General features: G+C 56.0%; 4 protein-coding genes across 7 annotated transcripts in view; 3 read left to right on the plus strand and 1 right to left on the minus strand.

Annotated features, from left to right (window-relative positions):
- The first annotated feature begins 831 nt into the window (after nucleotides 1-831).
- On the plus strand, nucleotides 832-5,303 carry NICN1 (nicolin 1, tubulin polyglutamylase complex subunit). Its single transcript, XM_045778871.2, has 6 exons — nucleotides 832-1,057; nucleotides 2,336-2,512; nucleotides 2,767-2,880; nucleotides 3,334-3,405; nucleotides 3,742-3,846; nucleotides 3,921-5,303. Exons 1-6 carry the CDS (start codon nucleotides 926-928, stop codon nucleotides 3,960-3,962), a joined length of 642 nt encoding a protein of 213 aa, XP_045634827.1. The 5' UTR covers nucleotides 832-925; the 3' UTR covers nucleotides 3,963-5,303.
- A 140-nt stretch (nucleotides 5,304-5,443) lies between these two features.
- Nucleotides 5,444-10,549, plus strand: AMT (aminomethyltransferase). 2 transcript variants are annotated; one of them, XM_045778870.2, is made up of 9 exons: nucleotides 5,444-5,925; nucleotides 6,027-6,194; nucleotides 6,707-6,787; nucleotides 7,675-7,806; nucleotides 8,205-8,283; nucleotides 8,588-8,733; nucleotides 8,817-8,997; nucleotides 9,341-9,496; nucleotides 9,597-10,549. In XM_045778870.2, the coding sequence occupies exons 1-9, from the start codon at nucleotides 5,836-5,838 to the stop codon at nucleotides 9,773-9,775; spliced, it is 1,212 nt and encodes a 403-aa protein (XP_045634826.1). In that variant the 5' UTR covers nucleotides 5,444-5,835; the 3' UTR covers nucleotides 9,776-10,549. The 2 variants fall into 2 exon arrangements, with proteins under 2 accessions (XP_045634826.1, XP_087723174.1); XM_087867048.1 differs by having other exon boundaries at nucleotides 5,844-5,925; nucleotides 6,041-6,194.
- Nucleotides 10,550-10,862: 313 nt separating this feature from the next.
- TCTA (T cell leukemia translocation altered) lies at nucleotides 10,863-14,172 on the minus strand. Of its 2 annotated transcripts, none has more exons than XM_045778874.2 (3): nucleotides 13,726-14,172; nucleotides 13,349-13,451; nucleotides 10,863-12,237 (listed from the first exon to the last, which is right to left on the minus strand). In XM_045778874.2, exons 1-3 carry the CDS (start codon nucleotides 13,946-13,948, stop codon nucleotides 12,195-12,197), a joined length of 369 nt encoding a protein of 122 aa, XP_045634830.1. In that variant the 5' UTR covers nucleotides 13,949-14,172; the 3' UTR covers nucleotides 10,863-12,194. The 2 variants fall into 2 exon arrangements, with proteins under 2 accessions (XP_045634830.1, XP_045634831.1); XM_045778875.2 differs by having other exon boundaries at nucleotides 13,349-13,403; nucleotides 13,726-14,166.
- Nucleotides 14,173-14,367: 195 nt separating this feature from the next.
- RHOA (ras homolog family member A) overlaps nucleotides 14,368-14,789 on the plus strand; it is a 56,999-nt gene continuing 56,577 nt past the window's right edge. For both annotated transcript variants that reach the window (XM_045778872.2, XM_087867049.1), the window contains exon 1: nucleotides 14,368-14,549. The gene's annotated coding sequence lies outside the window, so the exon portion shown is untranslated. The remainder of the gene's footprint in view (nucleotides 14,550-14,789) is intronic.

Genomic DNA, 14,789 nt, shown 5'->3' on the forward strand with positions numbered 1-14,789 from the left:
TCATTCACCTTTAAGGCCGAGTAATTCCATTGTATGTATATACCACGATTTGTTTATCCATCCATATGTTGACAGATACTTGGATTTGTTCATTTCTTTTTATTGCTAAGCAGTATTCCATTGTATGGATACACCACAATTAGTTCATCTGTTCATCTCATGGACCTTTGGATTATTTCCAATTTCTGGCTATTAAGAACAGTCCTTGAGCGGGCCTATACATCCATTTCTCTTGGGTAAATACTTAGAGGAGTACAACGGCTGATCACATTGTAGGTATGAATTTAGTTTTTAAAGAAATGCCAAACTTTTTCAAAATGGCTGAAAATTATCAATGGATTAAGGTTCCAAGCACTCCACATCCTCGCCAGTCTTTAATTTTAGCCTGTTCGGTGGGGTTGTGGGAGTTCTGATTAGAACGGCCCTGATGAATAATCATATTAAACATCTTTTCACAGGTTTATTCGCTATTTATATTCTTTTGTGAATGATCTGTTCAAATCCTTTGTCCATTAAAAAAAGGGGGGGTGTTCATACCTATTTTTGCAATTAATGTCTGCCGGGCACTATGCTCATTATTGCTCGTGGCTTTATATGTTTTAACTAACCACCGCCCTGTACAGAGATAGTAACGGTGCAAGGCTTGGCCGCGGAGTACGGACGGTATCGCTCCGATACGGAATGGCTCGAACCAATCTGGGCAGGGACCACAGCTCCTGAAGGCTCGCGCCATGATTGGCCGAAGGAGCACTTCCTCAGGCACTTCCGACTCCCGGCCGGCCCGAAACATCAGTAATTGGCTGGGCTGGCCCAGCGCGAGTCTTCGCGGGAGTTGTAGTTCTTGGGGCTCTGCTGGGGACGCCGGGAAGGGCCGGTGGTCAGAGGCCGGGAGCGGCAGTTGGGCTTGGTCGTGGCTGTTGACACTATGTCCCGCGTGTCGGTGCCCTGCCATGTGAAAGGCACCGTGGCCCTGCAGGTGGGCGACGTGCGAACCTCCCAAGGCCGGCCAGGTGTGCTGGTCATCGATGTCACCTTCCCCAGCGTCGCGCCCTTCGAGGTGAGCAAGCCCCGTGGGCGCGACCGGGGCTCCTGGGCGGGGCTGCCCTGGGAACTCCGGCGTGTCCCAGGCATTTAATTTTTTACCGAAAGCCTCTGCAGTGTCCTCGCCCTTGCAAATCAGTTAACCATTTATTTATTACTTCAGTTAACACATGTTTACCGGAATGCAGTTTTCTGTCCTGTTCTCTTCAACATCTCTCCCCAATGTCCAGGACAGGGCAGGCGTAGAAGTGCCAAGATAGTAGAGTGATGCTGGAAATACAATTGTGAACCAAACAGAGGTGAAAGGTGAAATTTTGTTCCTGGCCACTGGGCGGGGGATCATTAGACAATGAGTTACTCCGACACCTGCCTCCTGCCCATTCCCTATCGTCCCTGCTGGAGGTCAGGTTCAGCGCATTCCTCATCAGGATCCCCCCAGTGGCTCCAGTCTCCAATCTCCAGTTGCCCGTCCACATCTGCTGGCAGAGTGACTGACACTACAAGACCTCAGCACACAGGACAAAGCCCACTTTCTAATGGCTTGGCCTTTGGAGCCACTCTGTGTCTGTGCCCCGCCTGCCTCTTGACCCCATGCACTTTGTCCCATAGCATGTGGTCCTCTAACAAGCAATTCCTTACGTAAGCTGGGAAACTTCACTAAAAGGCCCAGCCCTGTAGATACTGATTCAGTAGGTCTGGGGTGGAGCCTGTACATTTATATCTAAAAAAACAAAACTTATTCAGGTGATTCTGATGAGTGTCCAGTGATGAGAATTGCTGTAGCCAGGCTGAATCACTGCTGTTTCAGGAGTGTGCCAGGTTTTCTCACCCTTTGGTGACCCTTTGCTTATGTTACTTTTACACTGTCTCTTTCCCAGTCCACTTGGTGAACTCCTTCTTTTTAAGTAATCTCTACGCCCAATGTGGGACTCGAACTTACAACCCCAAGATCAAGAGTTGCATGCTTTACTGACTGAGACAGCCAGGAGCCCCTGAACTCCTCCTTCTTGAGGCCTCATTTTGTACATTTTCTGCCTCCTCCAGAGTTAGGATTCTGGCAGCATCTTAGACTTGTGACCAGATATGCGGTCATGGTTTATTTGCATGACCTGCTCATTTGGACTGTGAGCTCTTCTAGGAAAGTGAAATTGTCTTTGGGCCCCAGTAGATGCTTATTGAAATTGTTAGATTGGTAGAAGAGTACATTCCTAAGGGGAGGAGGAGATGGTATGTTTGAGCCTCTCCAGCCCTGGGCCTGGGTCTGATTTGTCACGGTGGGTTGTGTGTGCTCTAGTTACAGGAGATCATGTTTAAGAATTACTACACAGCCTTTCTGAGCATCCGTGTTCGCCAACACACCTCAACGCACACACCGGCCAAGTGGGTGACCTGCTTGCGGGACTATTGCCTCATGCCCGACCCGCACAGTGAGGAGGGAGCCCAGGAGTATGTATCGTTGTTCAAGCACCAGGTCAGCTGGGACTCAGCATGGCTAGGGAAGTCCAAATGAGGGCTCAACAGGGGGTCTGGGGATTGGGCTAGGATACCTGGAGGGAAGAGGGGAGGCAAGGCTGGCCTGGGCTTGTGCCCTGGAGGGATTACTGTTCTTTCCTTCCTAAAGTTCTGGGGAGGCAGCGTCTTGGCTCATTGCTGGTTGACAGGCTCTTGGGCAGTGAGCTAGAGCCTTGCTGGGTCCTTGTGTGTGTGTGTGTGTATCTATGTCAGATGCTGTGTGACATGGCCAGAGTACTGGAGCTGCGCCTGATTCTGCGACAGCCATCACCACTGTGGCTGTCTTTCACAGTGGAGGAACTGCAGATTTACCAGCAGGGACCAAAGGTAAGTGACCAGCTCAGAGCTGTTGGTTGGCCCTTTTGCTAGGAGGCTCTTAGCTATGGCTAGGAGAGCTGGGTGGGGGCTGGGAGTGGACAGTAAGACTCAGAAGGAAATTAGCCAGGAGAGAATGCTGGAAGCTAAGGGTGAGAGGTGAGGTCATGTCCTCGTATCCCCTGACCTTTGAGGCCACCTGCCCCTCTCAGAGCTTGAGCCTTCAGGTGCTGGGAGATACTTCTGTTCCTTGTATTCCCGGGGGCTCCTGCATACCAGAAGAGCTTAGGTAGTCTCTAGGTTCTTAGGTAGTCTGACTGCCCTGTGGACCTCATGGACCCCTGGACAGGGTTTTCTCAGTGTCTGAGGCCCTGGTGCCCTTTTCTCTTCTCTGAGGACCTTGGAATCTGGTCCTAGGGCTTTTCCACTCTGCTTCCTTCAGGGCAGTATGCCTTTGCTTTGCAGAGCCCCTCCATGACCTTCCCCAAGTGGCTCTCCCACCCAGTGCCTTGTGAGCAGCCTGCTCCCCTCATTGAGGTAAGCCCTCATCGTGGGTCAGAACCATGTGTGGACAGCTCTTGTGTCCAGCACAGGCCCAGGTGGGCCTCTTTCTGCAAGAATCTGGGGCTGGACCCAGGGCCCTTTGTTCACTCTGTGCCATCTTCCTCTTGGGTGGTCCATGGGATTTGAGACGTCTCTGAGTGGGACTGGGCTGCTTCCTGCACATCAGGCACCAACCTCATGTTTCACAAGGCATCTGGGAATGTTACTGGTCTCAGTTGGAGGGCCCCATAGCCCAACTTGGCCTCTCTGGAGCTTCAAGGGCACTGCTGGGGAGATACCCATGGCCACTGACCCCTCCTTCTGGGGCAGGGTCTCCCAGACCCCAGCAGGGTCTCCTCCGAGGTGCAGCAGATGTGGGCGCTGACAGAGATGATCCGGGCCAGTCACACCTCCACAAGGATCGGCCGCTTTGATGTGAGTGATCGCTTCCCTCTGCCTTGCTCCCGTTGCCCTGAGCAGGTCAGATATGATGGTCTTTTGTTTTGCAGGTGGATGGCTGTTATGACCTGAACTTGCTCTCCTACACTTGAACCGTGGCTGTTAGCCAAGATGTTGGCCTTCCGTGCCCACCCAGACCCAGTTTGGGCCACCAGAGGCTGAAGTGCTTTCCCCGTGCATTCTGAGTGCTGCCTGCATGCCCACTGGGTCTGGGCCGCGCTCACCCATTCAGGATTCATGGGGCTCACTGTGTTGCTTCAGCATGAGCTCTCGGCAGGGGTGTACTCTGTCCTCATCCGACTGCAACCTGAAACTCCTTTTTCTACCCTAAAAACACTTCAGTTCTATTTGCTAAGAATCCCCTTGTGCCCTCTGCTCCTTCTGCCAACATGCACACTCCAGTCTCCTGCCTGCTGCTTCACCCTGAGTGCAGTGGGTTGGGGTGACCTAGTAAACCTGCTCTAACTACAGCTGAAAGGCTGCTGTAGCCATCACACTCCTAGTTTGGAAGCTTGAGGGAAAAACAGGAGCCCATTTCTTCTTTCTGCGCCCTCTAGTGGTCTTCTTTCCCTTTGTGTTATGCCTGTAAGAAGAAATTTCCTTTCTTAACTCTTGCTGCCTACCTAGTGAGCAAAGCTGGAGATTTGGGCAGCCTGAACCCCTTGGTCCCTGAGCTGGCTCCTGGATGTGTGTTCAAATGGGTCTTCCCATCCAGCCCCGGCAGGTGTCTCCGGCAAGGCCGGGGTCTGAGAATGAGTTCTGGGACCTTGGTGCCCAAAGTACTTCCTTGTCCGTTCTCCCAGCTGCCCCCTTCCAAGAGTTATGCTCAGTGTGATGAAAGATCAACCTAGGCAGGGTGTGGGTCCAGGTGAGCGCTCTTATTGGTGTCTAAGAGGCTGAGGTCTGCTACAACCCCAGGCCTGCTGCTGAATAGGGCAGGCTGCTCTTAAGGGAAAATCTTCCTTTTCCGTTTTTTCCTGGCTTTGCCCCCAGGGGCTATGATGCAGCAGTACTCTATAACTTGTGCTAGACCTGGAAAATTGGACATTTGTGCGGCTCAACAGCTTTCTGGAGGAAGGTCAGCCCCCTTTTGGTGGCCACCCTCTGCTCTTACCAGAGTTCTTGCAGGTGTTATCTGCAGGGTCTTGCAGTTATCTTGCACGTGCCTGCAGGGTCATTTACTTAGCCCCATTCAGCTTTTGCTACTAGGGTAATGACCACGATCCTGTGCTCAGGGAGAAGCAGCCCTCAGAGAGGGTGTGTGTGTGTGTGTGTGTGTGTGTGTGTAAGAGAGTGGGGGGAGGTCCCTGGGGGTGTAGTGTGTAAGAGAGTGGGGGCTGGTGTCTGGGGCGGTGGCAGGGACTGTGCTTCATTCATACCCGGCATAGAGCGTAGTGTGCAGCAAGATCAATAAACACTTGTGGAATGCATGACTGCTGGTTGCCTGTGTCCTCCCAGTGGGAGAGCCAGAGACCCTCACTAGAGGCGGGATTACTGATGCGCTCAGCCCACCAGGCCGGCTCCACCCTCCTGCGTCCTCTCCGCCCCCTCCCCTCCCCCCATGTGACCTTACACTGCTGATGTCCTGAATGCGCAATTCAGGCCTTTTGGCCTTTTATAGAACTTTGATCTTTTGGAGGCAGGGCCGTCAGCAAGGGGAGGTCTAGCCCCTAGCTCTGTCTCTGAGCCGCTTAACTGGTTTGGATTGCCTAATCTACCCTGGAAGATCAGCTGGAACTGCCTGGGGCTGTTTCCCTACAGATTGGAGTCACTGCACACTGCTTGAAAGCCCCGCCTGCCCTTTGGGCTGCCTTCCTTTGGGGCTGCCCTCCTTTGGGGCTGCCCGCCCCTTCTGATCCCCTTTGTGGGAGACAGACCTGTCCAAGCAGAGCCGGGACTACATCTCCCAGCGTGCCTGGCAGAGTGGTGGCCTCTGAGTGCCGGCTGCACTGGCTGCGGGCAACAATGCAGCGGGCAGTGAGCATGGTGGCCCAGCTGGGCTTGCGGCTGCAGGCGCTCCCGTCGGCCCTCGGCCGTCCACTCAGCTGCGCACAGGTGGGATCGAGGGTGCCGGGGCATGGTGCCAATTTTGGAGGTGGGGGAGGGAGGAGGGTGGAGGCCGGGACACTGGTGGCCCTGAACCCAGCCACCCGCAGGACGTACTCCGCAGGACACCACTCTATGACTTCCACCTGGCTCATGGCGGGAAGATGGTGGCGTTTGCAGGCTGGAGTCTGCCTGTGCAGTACCGGGACAGCCACGTTGACTCACACCTGCACACACGCCGGCACTGCTCGCTCTTTGACGTGTCCCACATGCTGCAGGTGAGTCAGGGGAGCACCCTGGCTGCCTAATCAAGGCTTCTTCCCCATCTACAGTGGTGCAACCCTCGGCTTTGTGGGGAGCTGGGTTCCAGGGGCCACCACCCTCGCAGACGAGGTAGAGGTCTCCGGTGGCATAGACTATGGCCCCCAGGACATTACCTCAGAGGGCTCTTGGTTGTCTCCTCTTTAATCTCCTCAGCCTGCTCCCACTCAGTGGTGTGCCTCTGTGTCCTGGGTTCCCCCGGGGCTGGCGCCCATTCCCATTGGCTCTCCTGGGTGTTGGTTTGGAAAAGGGGGTATTTCAGGATGGTGCTGGGCCCTTTCAAGTTCCCTAACCTCCCCCATTGCACCCTCTCCTGTATTGGCAGATGTGGGGGAATCAGAGGATGGGGCTCTGCCACCTGTGGAATCAAGGGACTGCTCAGGCATTTTGGCTGGGTTGGACTGGACTGTGGACAGCAGGGAGGATACCTCCTTGATCAGTGGCCTGAGGTTTTTGATCTCTTTCCCAGACCAAGATACTTGGTTGTGACCGGGTGAAGCTGATGGAGAGTCTAGTGGTTGGAGATATTGCAGAGCTAAGACCAAACCAGGTGGGCCCCTGTTCTCTCCCATTTCTGCTCAGTGGGTGTTCTTAGTCTTCAGCCAGCAAATGGGAAGGGTGCGGACACAGTGGTGGCTCAGACACAGCTTCTCAGGGCTTGCAGTCTTGGGGAATGGGGTCCCTGAGTCAAGTCCAGATGTCCAGTTATCTGCAGGGAGGGGGCTTATTCCATCCTTACCACATCAGGCTGGGAAGCCAGAAACCTATGACCTGTTTTGTAACCTTCCATGCTGTCAAACCCCTTGCAATGCAAAGGTAGTCCCTAAACCAGCAGCCTCATCATCACGAAGAGCTTGTTAGGAATACACTCTCAGGCCCTGCTCCAGATGTGCTGAATCAGAACCTGCGTTTTAACAAGATCCCCAGGTGATTCGTGTGATCTCTCAACCTCAGGCTCTGTCCATCCAGTGGGGAGGCTGTGAGGCCAGCCTCATGGTATTCTGGAGTATTGCTGTGGCACTCACGGGATCATCAAGATGGACTTTGAAGTCTCTGTCTTGGGGTTTGGGGCATGGACTGAGTTGTCTCAGGTCTGGGTGGGATGAAGCAAGTCCTAGATGCCCTGGATTAAGTGTGAAGTGGGGCTCTCAGTACTGAGTGGGGAGAAGTACAGAGGCTCCACCAGATCAGGGAGGTCTCAGACCCAAGATGGGGAAGGCATAAAAAACTTTCTCAGCGCACGAGGATCAAAAGCCCTGGGCTTGGGCGGGGGGCCTGGGCTTACCTAGCCTAGCTCCTTGCCCCTCCTCCCCTCCTAGCCCTTTGCTTGAGGGTTCGTGGATTTCTGGTGGCTGAGTGGGCCCAGGGGTGTGTCTGACTCATACTTGAACTGGGCCTCCTGGACCTGGAGGCAAAGATGTTCCACTTTGGCACTAGGGGACACTGTCGCTGTTTACCAATGAGGCCGGAGGCATCTTAGATGACTTGATTGTGACCAGCACCTCTGAGGGGTACCTGTATGTGGTGTCCAACGCTGGCTGCCGAGACAAGGACTTGGCTCTCATGCAGGTACACACCCTTTGTGTTCTAAGTACCCTGTCTTTGCTCACAGAGCAGCATCCTTGTTGTCCAGGACAGACCTGGCAGGGACAAGGGGCTCAGACAATGGCTCTTTTGAGTGAATGAACAGCAGGCCCTCCATGGAGAATGCCAGGTTTCAGTGATGGGGGAGTAGGGAAGATGAGACTGGCCCCCGCTCCCAAGCAAGCATCCTCTGGTGAAGGTGGAGGCTGGAGCCCGATGTGAGTATTGGCGGACCTGGGCTTGGGTCATGCCTACCACTTAGTTATATGACCTTGTAAGATGGGAACAAGCCTACTCTGCCCAGCTCTTCAGCTCTCAGCCCGCAGTAGGTGCTCAGTAAGCGGTCCCAGAAGCTGATGAGGTGTTTCTGTCTTTCCTTTCAGGACAAGGTCGGGGAGCTTCAGAACGAGGGCAGTGATGTGAGCCTGGAGGTGGTAGATAATGCCTTGCTAGCCCTGCAAGGTGAGCAGGACAGGCTAGGGTTGGAGTCGACCTTTGCCTTGCTGGCTTTTTTGACTGCTTAGCATAGGAACCATTCCAGGAGGAAGGTGTGGACGGTGTGGTATTTGTGTGCCCTAATTCTAAGTTTGGAATTACGCCCTCCCTCTACCTGCTATAAGGTTCAGGGGCTGTGGGCAAGAGCATCTTCACTCACCTGCAGAGTAGGACTTGCTCAGTCCTTACTCTGGCCCCTGAGTAGGGGCTGGGTCCAGGTTTTAGGGGAAACTGGGACCTGGACACTGGGTCACTGGCTCCCTGGGCCCAGGCCCCACTGCAGCGCAGGTGTTGCAGGCCGGCGTGGCAGATGACCTGAGGAAATTGCCCTTCATGACCAGTGCTGTGATGGAGGTGTTCGGTGTGTCTGGCTGCCGTGTGACCCGCTGCGGCTACACAGGAGAGGACGGTGTGGAGGTATGTCAAGAAGTGGGTGTAGGGTAGTGCAGGGCATCCACTCTGGACCCAGTTGCCCATCAGCTCTCTGGTGTCCCATGCAGATCTCCGTGCCAGCTGCGACGGCAGTCCATCTGGCCACAGCTCTGCTGGAAAACCCAGAGGTGAAGCTGGCAGGGCTGGCGGCCCGGGACAGCCTGCGCCTGGAGGCAGGCCTCTGCCTGTATGGGAGTGACATCGATGAACACACCACGCCTGTGGAAGGCAGCCTCAGCTGGACATTGGGTGAGTTGGGCTAGTACTCAGGGATAGAATCCTGAAGGCTGGAGTGGCCAGCCCATGACTGCTCCCAAGGCTGTGTACCCCGGAGCAAGTGACTCAGCCTCCCTAAGCCTCCTATCCCTGAAGTTGCCACTGTGGCTTTGCCCATTAGATGCTGAGGATCTTCAGCTGGCTGAGGTGGGCAGCACAGCCTCTAAGAGCTGAGGATGGGCGGTGGGTGGCTGACTGCATTGCAGGGGAGGAATGGGGCTTCTGGATGGATGTTACTTGGGGTCCCACTAACTAGGACCTGCTGTGGCCAGGAGCCTTATGGACTGTGGCTTAATCCTTGTGTGTCATGCTTCAGGGAAGCGCCGCCGAGCCGCCATGGACTTCCCTGGAGCCTCGGTCATTGTTGCCCAGCTGAAGGGCAAGGTGCAGCGGAGACGTGTGGGGTTAATGTGCGAGGGGGCGCCCATGCGGGCGCACAGCCCCATCCTGAATACGGAGGGCACCGTGATTGGTAGGTGAACCAGAGAAGTTGGAGGGCCCTTGTCCTTTCCCCAGGAAGGTGGGCATTGGACTGGCAAGGTGATGCTGACATACGGCCTCTGCTCACACAGGTACTGTGACCAGTGGCTGCCCCTCTCCCTGCCTGAAGAAGAACGTGGCCATGGGTTATGTGCCCTATGAGTATAGTCGGCCAGGTACCCCACTGCTGGTAGAGGTGCGGCGGAAGCAGCAAATGGCTGTGGTCAGCAAGATGCCCTTTGTGACCACAAATTACTATACCCTCAAGTGAAATTGGCTTGGGGCAGGGCCCCTCCCATCCAGGAGCCTGGACCTGGAGGGCATTCTACAAGGGTTAGGAAGCTAAGGCTGAATACACTGGGGGTAGGTGGCTAGGGTGGAGGTTGGTTCTGGTTGTCTGGTTGAGGGGGGTCCCATGCCACTTATTCCCACCCCCCTCCTGTGCCTTTCCAACTTCAAGACCCCATTTTTGAGCAAGGGACCAGCTCATGCAATGTCAGCCTGTGCCCCCACCGACCTCATTCTTGTCTGCCTCCCGGAGGGCTGTGGAAAGCTTTAGTTCTGGCATCCATCCCTTCCACTCGGCCAGGTGCTGGCCGTGGAGCAGAGGCTTACATTTAGGGAATAAAGCCTGCCCAACCTACCTCACCAGGGTTTCTCACACTGCAAAAGGGTTATTACCTTGGGCAGTGCCAGCCATCTCCTTCAGTTTACTTTCCATGAATGCAAACTGCTGCCTCTCCCTGGGTCGGAATGATTCCTGACTCACTGCGGGCTGGCCCTGTAGGCCTGCTGTGCCTGTGTAAACTCGGGGACAGCTGAGGAGGCACAGACTCACTCGTCCACATTCCCGAGTTAGCCCAGCCTACTGCCCAGTAGCAGACCATGCCAGGCTCACCACCTGTTCTGAGCCCCAGGGCTGTTGTAGGACAGGCTGGGCCTCCTCCTGGACTTGACTTACGCTGGCTGACCTTTGCCCCTGGGGCCCATTACTGGACTCCACTGACTTCTAAAATAACATTAAATGAGCTTTCTTTTCTTCTTGCTTGCCAGCCTCTAGCTTCATTGTGTTTTGTCCACATGGTTCCTGGGGTGCCAGCCCAATGCCAGTTTGCCTGGCCTCTGAGGCAGGCTCAGAGTGGGTTCCCCCTGAGAGGGGCAGGTCTATAAAAACTAATGAGGATAAAGCCCCTTCCTGTCGGGCACTCACTACTGCTCCTCCAGGGGGCTGGCATCACCTCTCCACCTCTGCAAGTCGTTGCATTCTGGGCGCTGAGGGGCAGTAGCCCCCCATGTTCCCTCTCCAGTTTCCCCTGTGCATGCACACCCTTGTCCTGTCTGAATAATCACACAGCTGATGCACTTACACATTTAATAAGCCACATCCTCAGTTGAACCTGGGGTGAAACGTGAGACCCTGATTCTGTGTGGTGGTGTCAGTGGGTGGGGCTGGGGCTGCAAAACCGTCATCCTACCAGCCAGAAGGTAGCTCCGGAGTAGGTACACGTCCATCAGTGCAGTGTGGTCCTACTCCCAGTGCACCTCTGCTGCCAAGGTGGCCTAGCCAAAGGCTGCTGGTTGGAAATGTGACCTCTAATAGAGGAAGCAGGCGGCGGGACACTGAGGTAGCCCAGCAGAAGCGGGTAGGAGTACGGCCTTCAGGAAACGAGGCGGTTCTAGCGGTACGCTGCTTTCAGAAATGGCACATGCCACCCACACCTCTGGAAGCTCCCCTGGCCCACTGTGTAGGTGGCAGGCCTGTGGCTCTTCCCGGTTGAGGGTTCTTGGGGGCTGAGATGGTGCTAGTGGGGAGCCTGTGGCCTCTTAGGATGAAGCTCCTGTGGTTCCGGGTCAAGATGGGAAGTGATGAAGCTGCAGGGCATGGTGGGGCAGCGCCACTCCACATTAACTGTCTCCCTATGAAGGGGCAGGGTACAACCCCACGGGCACTTAAAACGGTGGGGGTGGAAGGTCACCCCCCGGGGCTCGGTCTCTTTCAGGTACCCAGCTTCCCAACAAGAACGACTGAGAGGAGTATGAATGAGGTGGCTCATTCCATAGCCTGGCTCATACCTGGAAAGCTCTGGATGGGCCAGGGAGGTGGGTGTTTGGTGCCTCCAAGTCCGGATGGTCCAGCTCCCCCTGCCTTACACTTGAATGGCCGGCTAAGTAACTACAGAGTGAAAGGCCATGTCCAATCCAGAATTCCCTGGCTCCCTGCCCACAAAGCAAAAACAAAGTCAAGAGACCTAGAGCTTAGGGGTCAACAGACTTCTCTTACAAATCCCAGAGCTGGTCAACCTCAAGTTTCCTCTCAGGATAAATTTCTATGGGGTCACATCCCAGGGGGATGGGAAGAGGGACAGGAAAAAGCCAGAGCAGAAAATGGACTGTTGGCCTCCCCAACCCAGAGGCTTCTCCTGAGCTGACCCCTGAGAGAGGAGGGAGGAGCATGCCTTCTCCTTAAGGCACCCAGATCAAGGTAGAGGCAAATTTTACTGGCCCAATGCTTGGGGCTGCTGGAGGCAAGGCCAAGAGCAGTGGAGGCCCAGGCCTGCAAGCACTGGGGTACTCCCTGCCCCCAACCCTGACCTCCCGGCCGTTGTCTCTGGGGTCTGGGCAGCAGCAGAACCCAGTGTGAGAACCAGCAGACCCGGTGATGTCCCTGGAGATCCCTCTGCTGCCTTCCCTTATTCTCTGTGGGTTTTGAGAGGTTCGTTTGCTGTTGTTTCCCTAAAAATGGAGAGAAGAGAGGGGTTATTCCACCGGCAGCCCAACAGTCTCTGATTGGCTCTCTCTAGCCCTTTAGGGGCTGAGGTGGGCTCAGTAAGGCCACACTACAACCTAGACCGCTCTACTGAGTTCCCACAGCCCACACTGGGTCCCCCACCTTTATCCTGTTGACAAATTCTTCCTCCTGGTTCCTCGCCTTATCATGGTGTTCCTGTCTTTCCCCAGTTGCCCAGGATCTGGGCAGTGGCAGGCCTCCTAACTGGCTTCTTGCCTTCTCTATTGGACCCTTTATCTTCTTGCCATGAAGCAGGCAGTTACAAAGACAAATTAGATCAGGCCATAGCCTGGCTGAGTCCTTCAATAGTTTCCTGAGATTTAGGATAGGGTTTCATGGTCCCTCCATGCCTTCATGTTTGAGCTGCAGTGTCACAGCCTTGTCTAGTCTTCCAACATGACACTCTTGTTCTTGCCCTGGCTCTTGTGCTATCCATTCTCAGCCTGGTACACTTGACCACTCCCTAGCCTTTGCCCTCAGCTTAGCTGTTTGGGGAGAAAACTCTGACTGCCCTCACCCTCTGCTCTGCTGCTCTTCCCCCCCCCCTTTTTTTTTTTTTAATTTTTTTGCTGCCCTCCCTTTTAAATCTCTGGCTCCCCCTGTAAACAGGGACTCAGTTCTTGTTCTCTGGACCTAGTGTGGCCTCTGTCATATGGTAGGAGCTCAGAGATTAGTTGAGTGAATGCTGTGATTAGTGATTTGATGTTTTAGAAATGAGGAGGCTGACCCAGATGAGGCCAGTCAGTGCAATAAGGACAGAGGCTCCTGCCTTCTTAATTGAGGGGCTTGCAGTAGAGTGGAATCCAACAGACTTGCCACTTCAACTCTGAAATCACCACCAGCCTCACAGGTTGCTGAACAGCCTATTGACGGGCTGTTCAGAAATTGGTGTCACTTGAAGCCTGAGTTCTACTTGCAGGCCTTGGAGCTTTCTGCAAAGGCCACTAAACTGGTGGACTCCTGCCCTGAGAACTTCTTGCCCCTTTCCCTGTTCCCAGCACAGGCGTGTCCTCTGCCTGCCAAGCATGGGGTTGCCATGGGCACAGATTTACTCACCACGAAGTGAAATGCGTGGAGCCATCAGGTGTGGATCCGTTCTGGCCGCCCAGACCTGGGGGCAGGAACACATCCAGAGCTGCAGCAGGCTGGGGGTGGGGATCTGAGCAGGTATCAGCCCAGGTCAGGTTAGAGGCCAGTGGTGTTGTCTGGTGGAGTCTCGTGGGGGCCCTAAAGGGACTATAGTAGTGTCTGATGGAGGTTCAAGGGAACAATTAAAATGTAATGCGTGGACCGGGGTTTCTGGCATGAAATGGTATCTTGGCATGGGTCAGGGTACAGCGTTAAGTAGTGATAAGGTTCTTAGGGGATCAGTGGTAGTCTACGGGGTTCTGGGGAGCCCAGTGGTACAGTCCGGTGGGGGTGGGGAGCCTCACCTGGGCGGTGATACAGCCCTGTCACCGTGCTCCCGTAGAACCCCCACGCCAGCTGGATGCCCAGGAGACTTAACACCAACCACAGTAGCAGCAGCTTGAAGAGAGTCACGCGCATGTCCTGCGCCTCCCACTCCCGCAGGAACTCGCTGCCCAGGGTGCCCAGCGCGCCCAGCAGCGTAGTCGGCAGAGCCTGTAAGGACTGCCCAGACCAAGGCTCCGCCATGACTGGTCCATGCCCCACCCCGGGGACTGTCACTGTAGTCCCCACTGCGCAGGCGTCTGGTCTTCCGGGGCCAGGCCCGTTAGTGCGCACGCGTAAACCAGGCAAGGCGGGCCTACTTCGCTTGCGCGAAGAGTTGGCAGTTTGGGGCGGAGTACTAAAACCGCGCACGCGCACTAGCCCCACCCTGCTTACTTAAAGGATGAGTGAGTCGAGGAGCATAAAATAGCAACCGGGTCTTTTATAGCCCCGGAGTTCCCGTGATGCCCCACGCGGCTACAGTGATTGGCTAAGCGCCTTGCTGTTAGGGCGTGGACGCGCTCCTGAGCAATCGTGGCTGAGCTGTGAGTGCGCGCGCGCGCGCGAGGCCGCGGCTGGGGCTGGCTCGAGCCCGCTGGCACACGGGGGCGCGCACGTCGCTCCCCGCCCTCCCGCCGCCGACCGCCCTCGCTCGCTCGCGCTCCCCGCCCGCCGCCCGCCGTCCTCGGTCGGTTCTCTCGTTAGTCTGCTGCCGTCTCCTCAGCCACCCGCCCGTCTCCGAGCTTGCGACTCGCGGACAGGCGTCCTCGGCGCAGAGAGGCCGGACTGCGAGTCGTCGCCTGAGGTGAGCGAGAGGGTTCCCTCCTGGCGCCGCGGCGCCCCGGGCCCGCCCGCCCGGCACTCTTCCGGCCGCCCGCCGGCCCGCCGCCCCGCCGCGGCCGCGCCCCACCTGCTGCTCTCAGCCGGCTGCCCCTGGGTCCCGGCCTCTGCCCCTGCCTCCCGGCCCGGGCCCCGCTCCCCAAAGCGGCGGCCCCGCCCGCGCAGTCCCCGGAAGCGCGCCCCGCGGCCTCCCGCGCCCCTTCCC

The sequence above is a fragment of the Ursus americanus genome, chromosome 14 (assembly GCF_024610735.1).
Source record: "Ursus americanus isolate L20-20 chromosome 14, mUrsAme1.1.p, whole genome shotgun sequence".
Classification (NCBI taxonomy): Eukaryota; Metazoa; Chordata; class Mammalia; order Carnivora; family Ursidae; genus Ursus; species Ursus americanus.

Excerpts from the sequence above, each read along its gene's own strand:
- NICN1 (XM_045778871.2), top strand. The coding sequence starts at position 926 with ATGTCCCGCGTGTCGGTGCCCTGCCATGTGAAAGGCACCGTGGCCCTG. Across the intron at positions 2,881-3,333 it reads TTTACCAGCAGGGACCAAAG|AGCCCCTCCATGACCTTCCC; the intron begins GTAAGTGACCAG and ends TTTGCTTTGCAG. Across the intron at positions 3,847-3,920 it reads CAAGGATCGGCCGCTTTGAT|GTGGATGGCTGTTATGACCT; the intron begins GTGAGTGATCGC and ends TTTGTTTTGCAG.
- AMT (XM_045778870.2), top strand. The coding sequence starts at position 5,836 with ATGCAGCGGGCAGTGAGCATGGTGGCCCAGCTGGGCTTGCGGCTGCAG. Across the intron at positions 8,998-9,340 it reads CAGCCTCAGCTGGACATTGG|GGAAGCGCCGCCGAGCCGCC; the intron begins GTGAGTTGGGCT and ends GTCATGCTTCAG. Across the intron at positions 9,497-9,596 it reads TACGGAGGGCACCGTGATTG|GTACTGTGACCAGTGGCTGC; the intron begins GTAGGTGAACCA and ends CTGCTCACACAG.
- TCTA (XM_045778874.2), bottom strand. The coding sequence starts at position 13,948 with ATGGCGGAGCCTTGGTCTGGGCAGTCCTTACAGGCTCTGCCGACTACG. Across the intron at positions 13,452-13,725 it reads AGGGCTGTATCACCGCCCAG|ATCCCCACCCCCAGCCTGCT; the intron begins GTGAGGCTCCCC and ends ATACCTGCTCAG. Across the intron at positions 12,238-13,348 it reads TCCACGCATTTCACTTCGTG|GGAAACAACAGCAAACGAAC; the intron begins GTGAGTAAATCT and ends CTCCATTTTTAG.